This window comes from Panthera pardus, unplaced genomic scaffold (assembly GCF_024362965.1).
Source record: "Panthera pardus isolate Hobbes unplaced genomic scaffold, ASM2436296v1 HiC_scaffold_2, whole genome shotgun sequence".
In the NCBI taxonomy this organism is placed as follows: Eukaryota; Metazoa; Chordata; class Mammalia; order Carnivora; family Felidae; genus Panthera; species Panthera pardus.
In genome coordinates, this window is record NW_026526765.1 from 97472034 (window position 1) to 97490163 (window position 18130).

Genomic DNA, 18130 nt, shown 5'->3' on the forward strand with positions numbered 1-18130 from the left:
ATTCCTTAATTCCATATTCCATACACTGATCTATTCTCATACAAAAATAACCTCAGTCAATACAAAACCAGAGTTTACTATTTTTTTTATGTTTATGAGAGGGAGGGGAGGGGAGAGAAGAGGACCCCCCAAAAACCAGTTTAAAACCTCACAGTCCCTATCACCACTCATCCACTCCCTCGCTTCCATCCTCTTCCCCAAAGGTAACTGCTACAAACAGGGTTTTGTGCCATATTTAGTAGTTTAGTATGTAGTCTTAAAGGTGAGCTTCTCTCCCAATTTTATCAGGACATGTGTAAAAGCAACTTTCAGGTTTAAAAAATATGTTAAAGATGGGAAATAACACATACCTGTGACCCTTCAATCATTTCTTCATTTACTTCTATTTCTTATGCCTGCCAGCTCCTTCTGTCCCACCCCTACCCACTTTGTTTCTTTCTCTTAAGGCATCTGTCCGCTCATGTTTTCCTGGCTGCTATTCTGAGTGGTAGGGAGTCATGAGCCATGTACATTTTGGGGGGTGGGGGTATGAAGAGAAGCAAGTGGATCAGGGCGGGACTCTGTGTGTTCAGTCATGTTTAAGAAGACTGGGCATACATGAAAAGATGCTCCACATCACTCATCATCAGGGAACTGCAAATCAAAACCACAATAAGGTACCACCTCATACCTGTCAGAATGGTTAAAATTAACAATACAAGAAACAAGTGTTGCTAAGATGCAGAGAAAAGGGAACCCTCTTGCACGGTTGGTGGGAATGCAAACTGGTGCAGCCACTCAGGAAAACAGTATGGCAGTTCCTCCGAAATTACAAAATAGAACTACCCTTTGATTCACCAACTGCGCTGTTAGGTATTTCCCACAAGGATACAAAGATACAGATTCGAAGGGGCACATACACCCCGATGTTTACAGCAGTGCTACCAATAGCCAAACTATGGACAGAACTCACGTGTCCACTGACTGATGGATGAAGAACATACACACACACACACACACACACACACACACACACACACACACACACACAATGGAGTATTACTCAGCCATCAAAAAGAATGAAATCTTGCCATTTGCAATGACATGGGTGGAGCTAGAGTATGATGCTAAGCGAAATCAGAAAAAGATAAACACCATTATTTCACTCATGTGGAATTTAGGAAACAAAGCAGATGAACATTAAACAAACTGAGGGTTGATGGAGGGCGGCAGGGTGGGAGATGAGCTAGATGGGTGATGACACCCATCTAGGAGAACACTTGTTATGATGAGCACTGGGTGTTGTATCTAAGTGATGAACCACTGAATTCTATTCCTGAAACCAATATTTCACTCTTCACTAACTAGAATTTAAATAAAAATTTGGAAAAAAAAAAAAAAAAAGAAAAGACTGGTTGTATAGTAGTGTATACTGAGTGATGGATGTCAGGTCAGGGGTCCTGAACCGAGTGGCCAGGTCTAGGAGTAGGTTTACATAAATGCAGTAATAGGCCAATTATACAAAACCTGGAAGATTGCTATTCTCTTCTTTCAAAGACATCATCACATTGTGTGAAAAATTAATTAGATCTGCAGACCTCTGCCAAAGTGAAAGCATAACATTTAAGAGTTTTTTGTTCTGTTTCAAGATCAGACCTATTTATTAAACCATCAGTGGGCTTCTGAAGGTAGTTGTTTTGATTACCTATTACTGGGAAGTTACTGCTTGCCCTAGGTGATAAATAATAAACCTCAACACAGAGCTTGGGGCTTATTTGATGGGTGACTTTCCTCAACTCTAAATTCTGTGGTTCTGTATAATTTTTCCCTCCTGAATCCCTAGATCCTTACCCCCATAAGTCCTCTGTGGAAAGAGAAGGCCCTGACATGATGCTGTGGGATCCCTGGAGGATGAAGCTGAACAGATGGGGTGGACACTGTTCGTGCATCTGGCCCGGTCAGGTGATGGGTCCTACACAGAGAGTCTCCATACTGATCATCAGGTTACTTTTAAGACAACCATTCATCACCCATCAACATATGCAACCTCTTCTCAACGGAATGAGCAAAAAGCTTTTCTGACTTTACAGGGCTATGAGCAGCTTCATGGTCTCAGAGGTCAGTTGATTTCATTTTAAACAACTTGGATGTGAACTCTCTGTGTTTCTAAAACTCCAGTTTATAGAGGCCTTAAGGCAGGACTAAGGTACGTCCTTAAATTTTAAAATTTATGTCCGTAAATTTTAAAAAGGAAAAATGACTTATGCTTTTGTTATCAACTAGCACTCACAGTTTGTATATAATCTTTAAGTACTGATCTGATGTGGTTTTAATGCAAATCATCAGGAATACAGTTCTTTAAAACATCCGTGTTTTCTTCTAATACTAAATTTCAGCTTCTGTTTTTACTTTTGTTTTTATTAAGTTTTCTAATTCCAGTAGAGCTAACATTCAGTGTTATGTTTAGTTTTAGGTGTACGATGTAGCGATTCAGCAATTGTATACATTGCTCAAGTGCTCATGATGATAAGTGTCCTCTTTTATCCCTATCACCTATTTCACCCACCCCCCTCCCCTCTGGTCACCACCAGTTTGACCTCTAGAGTTAAAGAGTCTGTTTCTTAGTTTGTCTCTTTTTTAAAACATCCACTTTTGAGGTCTCCAATGTAACAAAATTAGAAAAGGCTTTGGGTGCCCTAAAATACCACCATTTATCCAGGCTCTGCTGTCTGCAGTTCTCATCTATCTCACTCCTGGGCCTATCTCCTCCTCCCGTCACCACTGGGTTTATCTCAGGACCTTTCTTTCTAAGGAAGGCAGAATTACTGTGGACACTATGGCCAGTATTTTCAGCCCGTCTTTACCACCTGCAGGCAAACAACCATCTTGTGTCCAGGATGAAGAGAAAGTACGTTGCGGCCAGCGCCGGCTCTAATGGAAATAATACGCTGATGTATCTCATTATAGGTGAAATGCTTACCTCAGCCGCCAGGGGCTTATTGATGCTGTTCACAAATTTGTTCACATGTTCAAAGTGTTTTGTCATCTCTGTTGCTAAAACCATGTCAATAATAGCCTGGCGTAGTGTTCGATAATGGTTCCTAAAATAACCAGAAGACACAGGGCCTTGTTCATATCACGTCCAGAATTAGAACTGTTCTGCTACCATTTCACCATACTTCCCACACCATATGAGGCAGCTGGGGACACAGAGTTAAGAAATGAGTGCAGATCATAAAAAAGTTTACCTGCCCCTCTTTCCATTATGCCAGGACTTGATGACACCATTCGATTTTCCCCAGTGAAGCTGACTCTTCCTTGTGGGGTGTGTGTGTGTGTGTGTGTGTGTGTGTGTGTGTGTGGTAACTGGCACATAGTAGGCACTTATTTTACAAAGTGGTTTCCTTCTACCTTCCCTTGGAAACGTATCAATAGTAAGATAGAAGGAAATGCCAAGTTCCTTCCCTACAAGACTGACACAGCAACCTGACGAGCCGTCCCCGTTATATTCGGCGCAGACACAGTGATTTGAATTACAGAGAACTGTCATTACTTCTTTAGATGATGGTAGGGGAATAATGTTTTCCCACTAATAAGTAACTCTCTAACTCATAAATATGGAGAACAAACAGAGCGTTACTAGAGGAGCTGGGGGGGGGGGGATGGGCTATATGGGTAAGGGGCATTAAGGAATCTATTCCTGAAATCACTGTTTCACTATACGCTAACTAATCTGGAGGTAAATTTTAAAAAATAAAAAAATAAACTTTGAAAAAAAAGTCATTCTCTAAAATAGAAGTGACAACCCATGGGGCAACAAACCTGCCAAAACATTACTCTCCAGTTCCTACCATCTTTTTCTAACTTTCAGGAGCCAGAACGGGGAGCTGAATAAAATTGGCTCTTGGATAAAATTCTTTCAGTTAAAGTTTTAAAAAATAAGCCTTGATCCTGATGAAGTTTAAGTTGAAGGTAGAATATCTGGTCTCCATGTTTTCGCAGATGTCTGGAAATCAAAGTGATAGGTCCATGTTGACAAGTGTTCCCCAAGGCCCAGGTGAGCCCTGTGCTCTGTGTAGTCTGCCCTGCCCCAGAAGTCCGCTCTCCAGCCTGGCTGGTGCCGTGTGGCAAACAGCCATCGTCTGACTGCAGGCCTGTGGCAGCCAAGAGGAAGTGCTCCTCTCGGTTCACAGCTGGCCAACTTTCACCAGACAGGAGTACAACAGCCAGGGGGAAATGCCCAACCCTCTGGGCTCTAACGACTCTGCCGGGACCTGTGGAACAACGCTGTCTCCTCGTGAGTTAGGATTTTAAGTGGCAAAAACTCAACTGGGGAAAGCCAAGGAAAGATGCATTTTCTGGGAGTGACACAAAAGGCAGGATGTCCCCTGGGAGGGTAAAAATATCTGCTGTATTTATTAGTAAGACAACCAGGGTTTTAAGTGTTTTTGCGCAGTGTGTAAAACACGTTTGTGAACTCAATGAAGAGCAAATGAAATTCAGAAAGATGAAAGCAGTCTGGAAAGTATAAGTAAGCTTATAAGGGCAAGGTGATTACTCTACCGTCTGGTACAATGGTCCAACTATTGTTACTTCCCCCTTTCCCTGCCCTAAGAGAAGCTAAATACTTGGAGAAGTTACGTAAGACTGAATGTCCCACTACTGTTTCACAAACCCGAGCAGAGGAGCCCAAGCACAAACCTGTCAATGTTCTTGAAAATGTTGCATTTGCTGTCCTTGACCGTGAGCTGGAAGGCCAGGGCGGTGTGGTGACTCTCCAGGACAGCGGTGTCATTATAGAGCACAGCGAGTTCACTGCCTGCGTTGCACAGGAACGAGTTGGTCCTTCCCGGGTGATCCACATCGTGGACTGTGGCGGCAATCAGCGCTGCCACCTCATCCAGCTGATCGAGGCTTCCCTGGGGTCGCGAGGAGGCAAGGTTGAACGTTATCCACTGAATGTCCAGATCCTACACGTCTCTCAGGGGATGGGCCAAGGGAGTTGGGATTATCAGAATGTTCTCTTAGTCTGATGAGCCTTCTCTGACTTCCTGGAAGTTGAGAGGCTGCCTAGGATATATCACATCGCCTGGTGTTGCTGTGGATTATGTGGAAGGAAACAGAAATCTGAGTTGTCGTATGTGACAGACGTATTATCACGGACACCGAAATTCTTTTCCCAGGATCTGTTCACTCCAAGTCCTTTGCAAGAAGAAGCCAAACAGGACTTTTCAAGTGTTTGCCCTGTGGTATTTATTGCTGACTCTTTTCCACACGTGAAGAGCAGAAAGTGGCCTAAGATCACAAGTATTACTTATTTTGTTTGCTTACTTACGCAGAGATTGAGAGAGTGGCAGTAATGGCACAAAGACAACCAAACTCTTCACACAAAGGTGAAAAGGGGTAAAGCCAAGCAGTAGAAGAGCATCAAGGACAAGAACAAGAATTTTCCCGTGAAAACTGAGGCTAAAGGGGCTCTTGCAATTAAGAACAAAATTCAGCTCTAGGTGAGCAGGTGGCAGAGGCACAAAGGGAGACCCTCTTTCTACAGCTCTCGGTATGTAATTTAAGAACACAAACCAGAGCAGAAGGGCACACGGATGTTTTCTCAGATCACAGCCTTAGGAAGAAGTTAGTAAATGGGCTACTATTATAGAAGAGATCCTGTACTTCAGGAATTCATTCAGTAATCATTTATGATACACTTACTGGGTTCCAGCTGTGACTCAGAATGCTGGCACTACAATGATGACCTACACTGGCATGCTCTCTGCACTAATGGAATTGATAATTTCCTGGGGAAGGCACAAATCACACACACACACACACACAAATACACTTGGTCTTAGCCAAAAGGCCGAGAAGTGATCACACACACACACACACACACACACACACACACACACGAAACTGACTGTGAAACGTGCTAAGAAGGAAAGTACAGATGCTTTGACAGAGTAACCCCAAGGCCTGATCTGGTTTAGGGCAGGGCTGTTGGTTCAACTCTCTGTGATGATGGCAATGTCTGTGCTGTCCATATATAAACCCTGGTCACACGGAGCTACCAGACACCTGAAACGTGGCCAGTGCAACCAAAAACTGAATTTTTTCATTTTATCAGCATAAAAGCCTGAAGGAGAAGCAGAAATTAGCCGGGCAAAAAATGACAAGAGAGAGAATGCCAGGCAGAAAGACTACATGGTGTTCCTGAGGTCCAACAAAGAAGTGGTTTATTCAGGCAACTTAAAGAGCATCGCTGTGGCTGAAGGGTAGTGAGTAGGGGAAAAGTGGTACCCGAGAAGAGGCTAGAGGGGCAGCCATAATTTTCTGGCATTACAGAGTTATTCTCCCAGGCTGTGGGAGGTAAAAATGCCAACTGCTTCTCAGACCCTAATGGGTAAGGGAGCAATGAGTCTGAAGCTAGCCCTGAAAGGTTTCTTGAAAGCTGTCCCTACCAGAAGACAGCCATTTCCATTTCCAACCCTGATCACCTGGAGCAGGAGTGGGGGTGGGGTGGGGGGCAATTCCTGGCTTGGCCCCAGTCCACACATATAGCTTTCCTGACCAGGGACAGCACTCGATGCTGTTCCTTTCAGCTCTTTTCAGACACTGATGATTGTATAATGCCCAGAGCAAGCAGAAAAGCTGGCCCCGTTTTGCTTCTGGTCAGGGAGGTGCAGTCAGGACCCAAAGCTGCCCTGATGGGGCTCTCCTCTGACTCCACCTGTGCAGGGAGGACCCATGGAACCCACACTTTGGGCCTGCAGCTAGCGCTCCTGGAGTATGTTCCACCTTGACTGGAGCCTGGGGCCAAGTTGTTGCAGTAGACACACAAGTGGCATTAGATGAGACATGTCTTTTCTTCCAGCTTACACTGATTTAAACCTGGGGGTGGTTGTGGTGGGAGGCAGGAGAAGAAGGCTGGGCCCCCCCCCCCCCCAGCAGATGGGAGAAGCAAGCCCTTCCTGTGGGAGGGAGGGACCGTCTGCGGAAGAAAACTTCCTCACCAAACCCACAAGAGGAGAAATTTCAGACCTTTGGAGATGCAGAGAGTTCTGCACTATTTTTGCCTTCTTTAACCAATGGGAGTAGATTTGGATCACCCTGAGGCAAACTGGCCAGACTGGCCCCCATTTTAGATGAGCCTTTCAAACAGTTCCTTCCCTACGACGGTCACCTACACCCAGAGAATAACAACAGGGCACTGGCTACCCTGAGCACTCTGGTTGCAATGGTTCCTGGGAATCGGGAAGAGTAGGGGGAAGAGTAGGGGGAAGAGAGTATCTGTGACAAATTCAAGGGGAAGGTCAGCTCTGGACATGTTATCCAGCTGACTGGGGTGGGGATGTGGAGCTATGTCACAGTGATATCAAGATTTTTAGTCTGGGGGCGCCTGGGTGGCTCAGTCGGTTAAGCGTCCGACTTCGGCTCAGGTCACGATCTCACGGTCCGTGAGTTCGAGCCCCGCGTCGGGCTCTGGGCTGACGGCTCAGAGCCTGGAGCCTGTTTCAGATTCTGTGTCTCCCTCTCTCTGACCCTCCCCTGTTCATGCTCTGTCTTTCTCTGTCTCAAAAATAAATAAAACGTTAAAAAAAATTTTTTTTTAAATAAATAAACGTTAAAAAAAAATTAAAAAAAAAAAAAAAGATTTTTAGTCTGAGCATAAAGAAATGAGGGTGACGGATGGGTATTCGGTAAAAACACATTTTCCTGACTCTCCTCATCAGTGGCAGCAGGTCTGGCACAAGAGTCCCCAGGATTAAATCCTGCTCAGAATGCCTCACGGTGGACGAACCAGTGGTCTGGGGCTGCTGACTCAACCTTGGAGATAAGGAGCCCCCTCCACCTACTTCTCCAAGGTTCCTGGCAGTTCTAAATTTCCTGATTCTCTGGCAAGACTGTCAGAAAATGTCTTTTGAATTTGAAGTAATTATAGTCTTAGCCTTGTTTCTATTGCTACTTGAGAAATTCAATCAGATTTTGAATACGCTAGAACTCACAATCTAAAGAAAAATTCCTGGGGGAGGGAGAGTATGGGAGGTGATAAAGTGACCAAGAGTTCCCTGATTTATCAAGCATTTAATGTGTATTTTTATACAGTCGTTCTGCCTAAGTGAGGGTCATCTTTACGTCCTGCCCTCAACTTTGCAGTGCACAGCCTCAGCTGTCTAAGGTTTCATGCAGTGTAAAATGGAGGAACATGAGCCTGGAGTAGGAATCTCAAAGTGTCTTAGCTCTTCAAAGGAACGTGCTATCCCAACAAAGCCTGAGGTCACCTTTTTGAAAAGGAGGTGATAAAAGTCTTCAAAAGCATCATTCTTGGACCACATTCTTTACTTCGCTGATGATGAAAGTGAATACCAACATTAGCTTTTGGCAAAATTGAGAAGGAAACCTCCTCTTTCCCCCATTTTGGTCCCATTTCTAGCTCCTGCTACCTGTCCTGCTATCACTCTTCTAAGTAGCCAGGGTCTTAAGACTAAGGATATGATCTAACGTCAGGCCGCTGGAGGTTGACAGGAATTGCAGTGTCTATATAGTACTTCTCGCAGGGGCATCTACATTCTAAGCTTCAGTTTTAACTGTAGCAAAGGAATTACAGGCTTCACTGCAAGTGATGGTAGTTGGGAAGGAGGAGAGATGGAGATCTCTTGCCAGCTGTACATGGGGTGTACGTAGGGCTGTCCTATAAATCAGCACCTATTCATAGCAGTACAGGTGCTTCTAACTAAGATTAAGGGACGTGGACCTCCTTCAGAATGATTATGCAAGTCATTAATGTAGGATATACACATTCACACCTACACAAAACACACACGTATATATGTATGTATATTAGTAGAATGCTGAGTGGCTCCTGTCTGGGTTACCAGGCACCAATGGCCAAATTGTGATCCTAAAATGTAACCTCTAGACCTAGTAACCATTTGCTGTAATAACTAAGTCCTGTCCTCTAATTCAGTATCACAACGGGCTCCCAGTGAATACTTGGAGAACAGGTTCATGAATCAGCCAGGCCTGGAAGGGAGTCTACAGTGGCATCAGTTATTATTTTAGGCCTTTGCAAGAGGGGAGAGCTGGAAGCAAAGGCCATGTCTTTACAACACCAACATGACAAGTTAATTTGATAAAGAACTATGAGATTGGTTGCAATTTATATATACATAAATGGTTATTTGCCTTATATGTTTATGAGGATTGAGCTCTTGGACCTCCAATCTAAGCAGGTAACTAGATCATGATACCGAAATTCTACCTTTACTCTTTCCTTTCCGAGGAAGAAGGCAGTGGCGTGCAGGACATCGGCGGCATGGGTGGAGTTATGATAAGCATTGGAAGAGTGGTAGTTGGCCTCAATCACTTGGAGCCAGGCCCGAAGAGTAGTTTCAGAACAGTGTAAAAATTCACAGACTCCAAACCGGGAAAATACCTTTAAGCCCAGGTAAACCAATGGCCTGGAAAACAGGAAAACAGACCCTGATTCATTGTGTTCACTGGTCTAGAAACTGCTTTCTTTGATGACACTGGGGAATAGAGGCATTTTTCTTGTGATGTTTACTCCGCATGAACAAGAGCTTAAAAAACATCCCCTCCCTAAATTAGGAGATAGAGCATCTCCTCATCAGTCACTTCTTTACAACTAGGTGCCTCATGGTGGTCAATCCAAATGATTTCTCGATTATCTTAAACTCAGACGGCCTTCAGTGACTCTAGCAACCAAAAAAGATCCCTGATAGTCCCTCTCCATCTCTACTTCCATATAACCTCTGTATTTCCTCTGTGTCGCCTCACAAAGTTACTGAGCCTAGGGGCAGTGGTGTCAGTAGAGTCCTACCATTTAAAATCATATTACTTAGATTTACAGGTGAGAATCATTCACATGCTATAGACCAGCATCCTTGAAAGTAGCTGTCTCCTACTATAGAAGAGGACTTTCTGACTTATTTAATCTTCTCCCTGCCTACAGGATGGAACAAAAGTCAAGTCTGTAGTGCTTTCAAATTTATTTTGTAAGGTCTAGCTTCAACAAGTTTGGGGCCAACAGTGCTTGGAACTCTCGGCTCACTAGCACAAAGGAACGGCCTGGATAAATGTGAAAGGGACACTCAGTATGTCCTCATCCTGGGTCATCACCAGGCTAATCCCACATCTTACCCACTCTGTCTCCATAAAGGAGCTCACTCAGGGGCCACAGTCTCTGCTTGTGCGACATCCCAGCAAGGCATGAAAAGTAGAACCTGTGAGGTTTCTTGTGGCAAGAACTCACGTCTCCCTCAAAGTTTCCAGATGTGAAAGTCTTGAGCGTGGCCATCAATCTTTCCCCACCTGCAGCCAGAGAAGCCACATACCTTTTATGTGTAACAGCTTCCAATTCAAAGATGTTGAACTCCCAACTTTCCTCATTATCAAGTAATTGAGCGATACAAGGGGGGACATCGTTGATGGTTATTGGCATCGCAAGGTGACTGTGACTCTGGTGCACATCTGAGCAAACAGACGGGGTTGAGGAGGCTGGTTAATTGTGGAATCTTAAGTGCCCCCAAACATTTGTTAGCATCTTCATGGTTGCTACTAGAAAGAAGTCTTGAACTTCCAAGGGTTAAGATTTTCACTTTAGGGATCTTCTCTTGAAACTTCCCCCAACAAAAAATAAAAATAAAAAAGTAATTCCATTTAGCTGTCTGTCTGAATGTACACAGAGCTGCAATTCTTATTCTGACAGTGCTCACAGAAGTCATTTTAATTAGGAGACCTGGTTTCAAGTGCAGACTACAGAGATGGTTAACTCCAATGAGACCAACAGCAAGCCACATCAAGGCCCTCCCCAAACAAAAATCACAACACTGGAGAAGGCACAGGCTGGAGACAGGTTATCAGTAACAAGTGGACAGATGACAACTTACTCTTAGTGAACACATACTCGTTTCCTGACAACCTTCTCAAGCCATCCTGGAATAAAGAAAGCTACTATTAGAAGCATACTTTGTACGCGGTTATCATTATTCTCTCATTTCTTCCATTAGCCAAAGATGAGGCTCGAAATGAACAGTATCCAGAAGACAGAGGACACTCCCCCTTCCACAGCTATTAGCCCCAGGAGATGGAGAATTGAGAGTAAAATGGATAGGACTTCATTCAGGTTTCACACCTGACCTCTGAGCTGCCTTCGTTGCCTTTCTCACACCATCCTTGTCTTCTGAATCCTGAAGCCACATTAGTGAACTCACGGAAGGGATCTTGCTTTCGGATGCAGGTTATTTTGAAGAGATCCCACTTACCCTTCTAGGTACTATGTTATTCTTGTGTTCTCAGATTTACATACTGGGGACCCAAAGCCATGGGCCACATTTTGGGGATGATTTAATGTAAAGCTTTAAAAAGGTTGGGCTAATTTTTGATTAGTATCTAAATTTTTTTTCCAACTGTATTTTCTGCTTCGCAACGTGAACACTGCAGTTGGCCTTTAGAAGAAAACTTTCTGGATTTGAGATCTTTGGAAGGGCAACCTAAGGGAGTGGAAAGAGTCCTAACGATCTGCCATTTACTAGGCTGGTGATGTTCTTGCATGTCAGTTCCGCTTCCCTCCACTTTCTACCCTTGAGTGCCTAATTATTTAGATCTTTGCTTAAAAATCATTTATAATTGCTTATTTGTCTCCCTAGAAAGTGTGTGCTAAGGTTTAAAGTATTAATGAAGGGCTCCCCTGAAGTCACACCTTGGGACCTTTAGGCCAAGAGCTGAACTTTTAAAACTCTATAAATAGGTAGGTGACAATGGCTACAACCATCCTGCCTCTAAGGTAGGTATCACAGGGCACTCCCCTGCTTCTTCTTTGCCTTTCTTTTTCCTCTTCTCTAAAACTAAATAAAAGTAAGTGGAATCCTACACTGGTTCCTCACAGCAGGACCCGGAGAGGAACCACAAGATGGTATGGCCACAGGGGGAAGAAGCAGATGACTTGGTTCCAGAAACTGAAATCCTCCTGATGCGGTGCTGTGGCTGCCCTCCTGACTGGCCGTTGCCAGCGTTCTCCAGAGCTGAAGCCTGTGCTGCACTGGGATGGGATGACCAAGGCCAGCCCAGAAAAAGGAAAAGGAACAGGAAGTCACTCAAATTACAGGCTCATCGAAGACCTTTTGCAAGAACAGGGAGAATGGACTAGAAAGCCAGTCAACGCTCAGCATTTGGTGACAGGGCTAGACACAAACCTTCAAAGTCAAACTCTCAGATGCTCCTGGAGTCTGTTTCACCCCAAGAATTCTTCGAGCTTCACCCTCTGATAAGAACTACAAATGAGTAATTTGAATCTTCTTCTTTTTCTTCACTTGCTGATAGATGGTGATTACAGCCAAACAGATTACAGCCAAACGCTAGAACACACGAGTCCTTAGAAATCAGCTACTCTTGGTGGTCACAAATAAATGGTGGTGGTATTGGTGTGCTGGGAGGGGGTGCTTCCTTCTCCCTCCCCTATGGAGCCAGAACAGCTCTGCTCTGCTTTTACTGGATTATAAAGGGAACTTCTATATAACTTTTTATTTAAAGAGAAGATTCTAGAGCTGAGATTTTGGGAACTAGTGCTATAATCTAAGTACAAACCCTTTCATTACATAAAAAGCCTGTAGTCCAAGGAAACCTACCCATAACCCTCAATCCAATACTGTACCAGGTCAAGGGAGAGAGGTAAACAAGGGTCCCGTGGTGCATATTTAGCCTTCAATCAACTGCTTCTTTGCTCCTTATTATAATGAGGATTCTGAAGGACTGTCTCCCATCGCTATAATCAGTTAGCTTCATGGAAAGGTAAATTCAAGAAATATTTGAATTATACCACACATATAATCCAGAAATTTTAACACGGATGCTTCTGATTACACTGATGTTAGCCCCCACAGCGGATGTTTCTGCAACTATATGCAAGTTTAAATGTTACATGTTATATGTGCTCTAAAGGGCATTTAATGTTGTCTCCCTGCATTTCCAGTTTTTCCTCATCACTCACGGTCATCAGGCCTCCAACGAGATCACTGGTGTGAGGATCTTCATCTTTGGTACCGAGCTGAGGGGAATACAGTTCCGTGGTCCGTAAAATCTCCAAAACTCTATCCAAGGCTTCTGCTACTGTCACGGGGCTGTTTTCTTGGGCTGCATTGATTATATTTATAACCTAAGGAAATAAAGAGAGAAAGAAGAAATTTGAGAATATAAGAATTCTAATTCCCAAAAGTCAAACACATGCTTGCAACCCAAAAGAAATCAGAGAGTGACACATTTTATTGTTCAAAATGAGCCGGGTTTTCACGGAACCACTCCATTCTTACTGCAACATGCCTTTCCTCCCAACCTCTCCCGGTTGTTCTCCCACCTCAGAGACCACATTTCCTTCAGCTCCTTTGCTGATCCTTCTCTAGCTGTCTCCTGCAGGTTGGAGCTCCTCAGAGATGGGTACGGGGCCTTTCACTCCACAGTGCTTCCAGAACCCAGCTATTCCTATGAGTTTGGACACATAGGACCTACAATGCCAAGGGCTCTCAAATTTATATCCTGCCGGAACTCATTTTTGACCTTCAAGTTTGTATAATTCAATTACCCATGTGACATATCTATTGGAATATCTTGTTCACATGTCCCAAACTAAATTCATGATATTGCTCCCTTCTCCCCAAAGCAAGGAAAAAAGTGGACCAAAAAAGTGAGACAAGAGCTCCTTCTCTGGTTTTTACACTAGAGGGAAAAACAAACAAACAAAAACGAAACAACAACAAAACAAAACAACTTCTATCCACCTGTGCTCAAACTCAGAACCTGGGTGGCCCCAGCTGACAAACAGCTTTCTCTATCACCCTGATAATGTTATTCATCGTCCAAATCGATTCTATCCCTGAATATTTCTTGATCTATTCATTTCTAACTCCACTGCTTTGATTGTAGTACAGTTACCACCATTTCTTGCCTGGAATTCTGGAAAAGCCCCCTAACTGGCCTCTTCTCTTTCATTCTTGCCATCTCTAGTCCATTCTCTGCATGGCAGCTGGGTGTTCCTTTTAATAAACATACTGGATCATGTCATTCCCCGACTTGAAACTCTTCAGTGGCTTCCACTGCACAGAAACTAAAATACGAACCCCTCCTTACAGCTCCATGTCACCATCTTCTCCCCTCTGCCCTCCAAGCTCTAGCCACCCGAACTTTCTTTCAAGTCTTCAAATACTCCAATCCTCCTTCTCTCACCTCTATGCTTCATCTCTTGTTGTGCCTACTGCCTAGAATTCTCTTCTCCCACCTCGTCTTCTAACAGCCTTGCATGCTTCAGTTCTTACTTCAAGCATCATTTCCTCTAGAGAGAGACTCTGCCTGATCATCTCACCTAAGGTAAATAGAGCCGTAATCTGATTTTCTCTTAGAACACTATTGTTTTCCTTACTAACAGTCAGTGTAATTTAGAACTACAAATTAATTACGTGTTTATTTAATACCTGCTTCCTCTACCAGACTGTAAACTCTGTGTTATCAGTGACAAGTCATTTATCATGTCTGTCTGTAGAAACGAGCCCAGTGCTGGGCAGCCCTGATTGCAGAGTGGAGGCAGCAGCTGTCACTCACCTTTGTGATGGGAGCTTCGATGGTCATGGAATGGATCCTTGCCATGGATGGATAGCGACGATTCTGGAGGCTTGGTGCTGGGGAGAAGTAAATAAAGTTGTATCTGGTTCTGGTGGCTCAGCTTGGCTAAATATAGCAAAGGAGCCCTTCACAGACTGGGGACCTGATTCTCACCGGACTACATCCCCAGGGCTCTCCACAAAGCAAAGGATTCACACATCTCTTAATCCTAAAAGGTTGAGAGGTCAGCCACTACTTGACCAAGTCTAGAAAGTGTGGTTTGGTCTGGAACTATGACGGAAGAAAGGCTTTAGGAGTATTAGTTCCATAAGGGAAATTTCAGAGAAGGTTAATTGGGATCCTGAGGCCCCATCTCAACAGCCTAATATACCCTACTCACTTTACTATAAATCACCAAAGCCCAACTTTGACAGTTCCTAACTTTCAGTTCCCAGCTTCTGGCCATGGGACTGGATAAGGATATATATTTATAGATCACATCTTCTTTATCCATTCATATGTCATAAACACTTGGGCTGCTTCCATAATTTGGCTACTGTAAATAATGCTGCAGTAATCATAGAGGTGCATATATCTTTTCAAATTAGTGGGTTTTTTTCCCCTATGGGTAAATACCCAGTAGTGGAATTACTGGATCTTATGGTAATTCTTTGAGGAACCTCCATACTGTCTTCCACAATGGCTCTATCAATCTGCATTCCCACTGACAGTGCCAAGGCTTCTTTTTTCTCCACGTCCTCACCAACGCTTGTTATTTCTTATATTTTTGATTTTACCCATTCTGACAGGTGGCAAGTGATATCTCATTGTGGTTTTGTTCTGCTTTTCCCTGATGATGAGGACTGTTGAGTATCTTTTGGCCATCTGTATGTGTCCTTTGGAAAAATGTCTTCATGTCTTCTGCCTATTTTCAATCAGATTGTTTTTGTTGTTGAGTTGTGTAAATTCTTTATGTATTTTGGATACAACCCTTTATTGGCTATGTGCATTTGCAAATATATTTTCCCATTCACTTGTTTTTTAGTTTTCTTGAGTATATTTTACTTTGTGAAAGCTTTTTATGTTGATGTAGTCCCAATAGTTTATTTTTGTTTCCCTTGTCCCAGGAGACATATCTAGAAAAATGTTGCTACAGCCAATGTCAGAGAAATTACTGCCTCTGCTCTCTTCCAGGATTTTTATGGTTTCATGTCTCACATTTAGGTGTTTAATCCATTTTGAATGTATTTGTGTGAATGGTGTAAGAAAGTAGTCCAGTTTCATTCTTTTGCAGGCAGCTTTCCAGTTCCCTCAACACTATTCATTGAAGAGATTATGTTTCCCCATTGCATATTCTTCCCTCCTTTGTCAAAGATTAATGGGCCATATAATTGTTGGTTTATTCCTGGGCTCTATTCTCTACCACTGATCTATGTATCTATTTTGTGCCATTACTATACTGTCTTGATTACTACAGCTTTGTATTATATCCTGAAATCTGGGATTGTGATATTTCTACTTTTTTCTTTTTCAAGACTGCTTTGGCCATTCGGGGTCTTTTGTAGTTCCATACAAACTTTAGGATAATTTAGTCTAGTTCTGTGAAAAATGTGGCTGGTATTGTGACAGGGATTGTATTAAATCTGTATATTACTTTGGGTAGTATAGACATTTTAACAGTATTTGTTCTCCCAATCCATAAGCATGGAATATCTTTCCATTCATTTGTGTCATCTTTAATTTCTTTCATCAGTGTTTTAGTTTCATAGTACAAATCTTTCACCTCCTTGGTTAAGTTCATTCTAGGTACTTTGTATTTTTGGTGCAATTATAAATGGAATTGTTTTCCTAATTTCTCTTTCTGCTACTACATTAGTAGTGTAGAGAAATGCAAAAGATTTATGTACATTGATTTTGAATCTTGTGATTTTAAAGAATTCGTTTATCAGTTCTACTAGTTTTGGGGTGGAGTCTTTGGGATTTTTTATATATAGTATCATGCCATCTGCAAATAGTAAAAGTTTTATTCTTCCTTACCAATCTGGATACCTTTTATTCCTTTTTCTTGTTTTATTGCTGTGGCTAGTACTTCCAGTACTGTGTTGAATCAAAGTGAGAGTGGACATCCTTGTCTCATTCCTGATTTTAGAGGAAAAACTCTTAATTTTTTTGCATTGAGTATGATGTTACCTGTGGGGTTTTTATATGGGCTTTATTACGTTATGTTCCCTCTAAACTTTGTGGAGGGTTAGCATAAATGGAGTTTATGCTTTGTCAAATGCTTTTTCTACATTGAAACGATATGATTTTTATCCTTTCTCTTCTTGATGTATCACATTGACGGACTTGCAAATTCTGAACCTCCCTTGTATCCCAGTAATTAAGTCTCACATGATTGTGGTCAATGGTTTTTTAATGTATTGTTAGATTCAGTTTATTAACAATTTGTTGTGGATTTTTGCATTTAAGTTCATTAGACACATAGGCCTATTGTTCCCTTTTTTTGTAGTGTTTGTATATGATTTTTTAAAATATTATTTAAAATTTACATCCAAATTAGCATATAGTGCAACAATGATTTCAGGAGTAGATTCCTTAGTGTCTCTTACCCATTTAGCCCATCCCCCCTCCCACAGCCCCTCCAGTAACCCTCAGTTGGTTGTATTTCCCTGATGATGTGTGATGTTGAGCATTTTTTCATGTGTTGGTTGGCCATCTGGATGTCTTCTTTGGAGAAGTGTCTATTCATGTCTTTTGCCCATTTCTTCACTGGATTATCTGTTTTCTGAGTGTTGAGTTTGATAAGTTCTTTATAGATTTTGGATACTAACCCTTTATCTAATATGTCATTTGCAAATATCTTCTCCCATTCTGTCAGTTGCCTTTTACTTTTGCTGACTGTTTCCTTCACTGTGCAGAAGCTTTTTATTTTGATGAGGTCCCAATAGTTCATTTTTGCTTTTGTTTCTGTTGCCTCCAGAGACGTGTTGAATAAGAAGTTGCTGTGGCCAAGATCAGAGAGGTTTTTGCCTGTTTTCTCCTCGAGGATTTTGATGGCTTCCTGTCCTACATTGGGTCTTTCATCCATTTTGAGTTTACTTTTCTGTTTGGTGTAAGAAAGTGATCCAGGTTCATTCTTTTGCATGTCACTGTCCAGTTTTCCGAGCACCACTTGCTGAAGAGACCATCTTTATTCCATTGGATATTCTTTTTTTTTTTTTTTAATTTTTTTTTTTAACGTTTTTTTATTTATTTTTGAGACAGAGAGAGACAGAGCATGAATGGGGGAGGGGCAGAGAGAGAGGGAGACACAGGATCAGAAGCAGGCTCCAGGCTCTGAGCCATCAGCCCAGAGCCCGATGTGGGGCTCGAACTCACGGACCGTGAGATCGTGACCTGAGCTGAAGTCGGACGCTTAACCGACTGAGCCACCCAGGCGCCCCTCCATTGGATATTCTTTCCTGCTTTGTCAAAGGTGAGTTGGCCACACGTTTGTGGGTCCATTTCTGGGTTCTCTACTCTGTTCCATGGATCCGAGTGTCTGTTA

The 18130-nt window shown here is 42.8% G+C and overlaps 1 protein-coding gene across 6 annotated transcripts in view; it reads right to left on the bottom strand.

Moving 5' to 3' along the window:
* PDE8B (phosphodiesterase 8B) overlaps nt 1-18130 on the bottom strand; it is a 274179-nt gene that overhangs the window by 4738 nt on the left and 251311 nt on the right. For all 6 annotated transcript variants that reach the window (XM_053907256.1, XM_053907255.1, XM_019462938.2 and 3 more), the window contains exons 13-19: nt 14584-14660; nt 12983-13147; nt 10884-10929; nt 10329-10464; nt 9236-9434; nt 4681-4898; nt 2960-3080 (exon numbers count right to left, since the gene is read on the bottom strand). In XM_053907256.1, coding sequence (XP_053763231.1) covers nt 2960-3080; nt 4681-4898; nt 9236-9434; nt 10329-10464; nt 10884-10929; nt 12983-13147; nt 14584-14660 — 962 coding nt within the window. The remainder of the gene's footprint in view (nt 1-2959; nt 3081-4680; nt 4899-9235; nt 9435-10328; nt 10465-10883; nt 10930-12982; nt 13148-14583; nt 14661-18130) is intronic.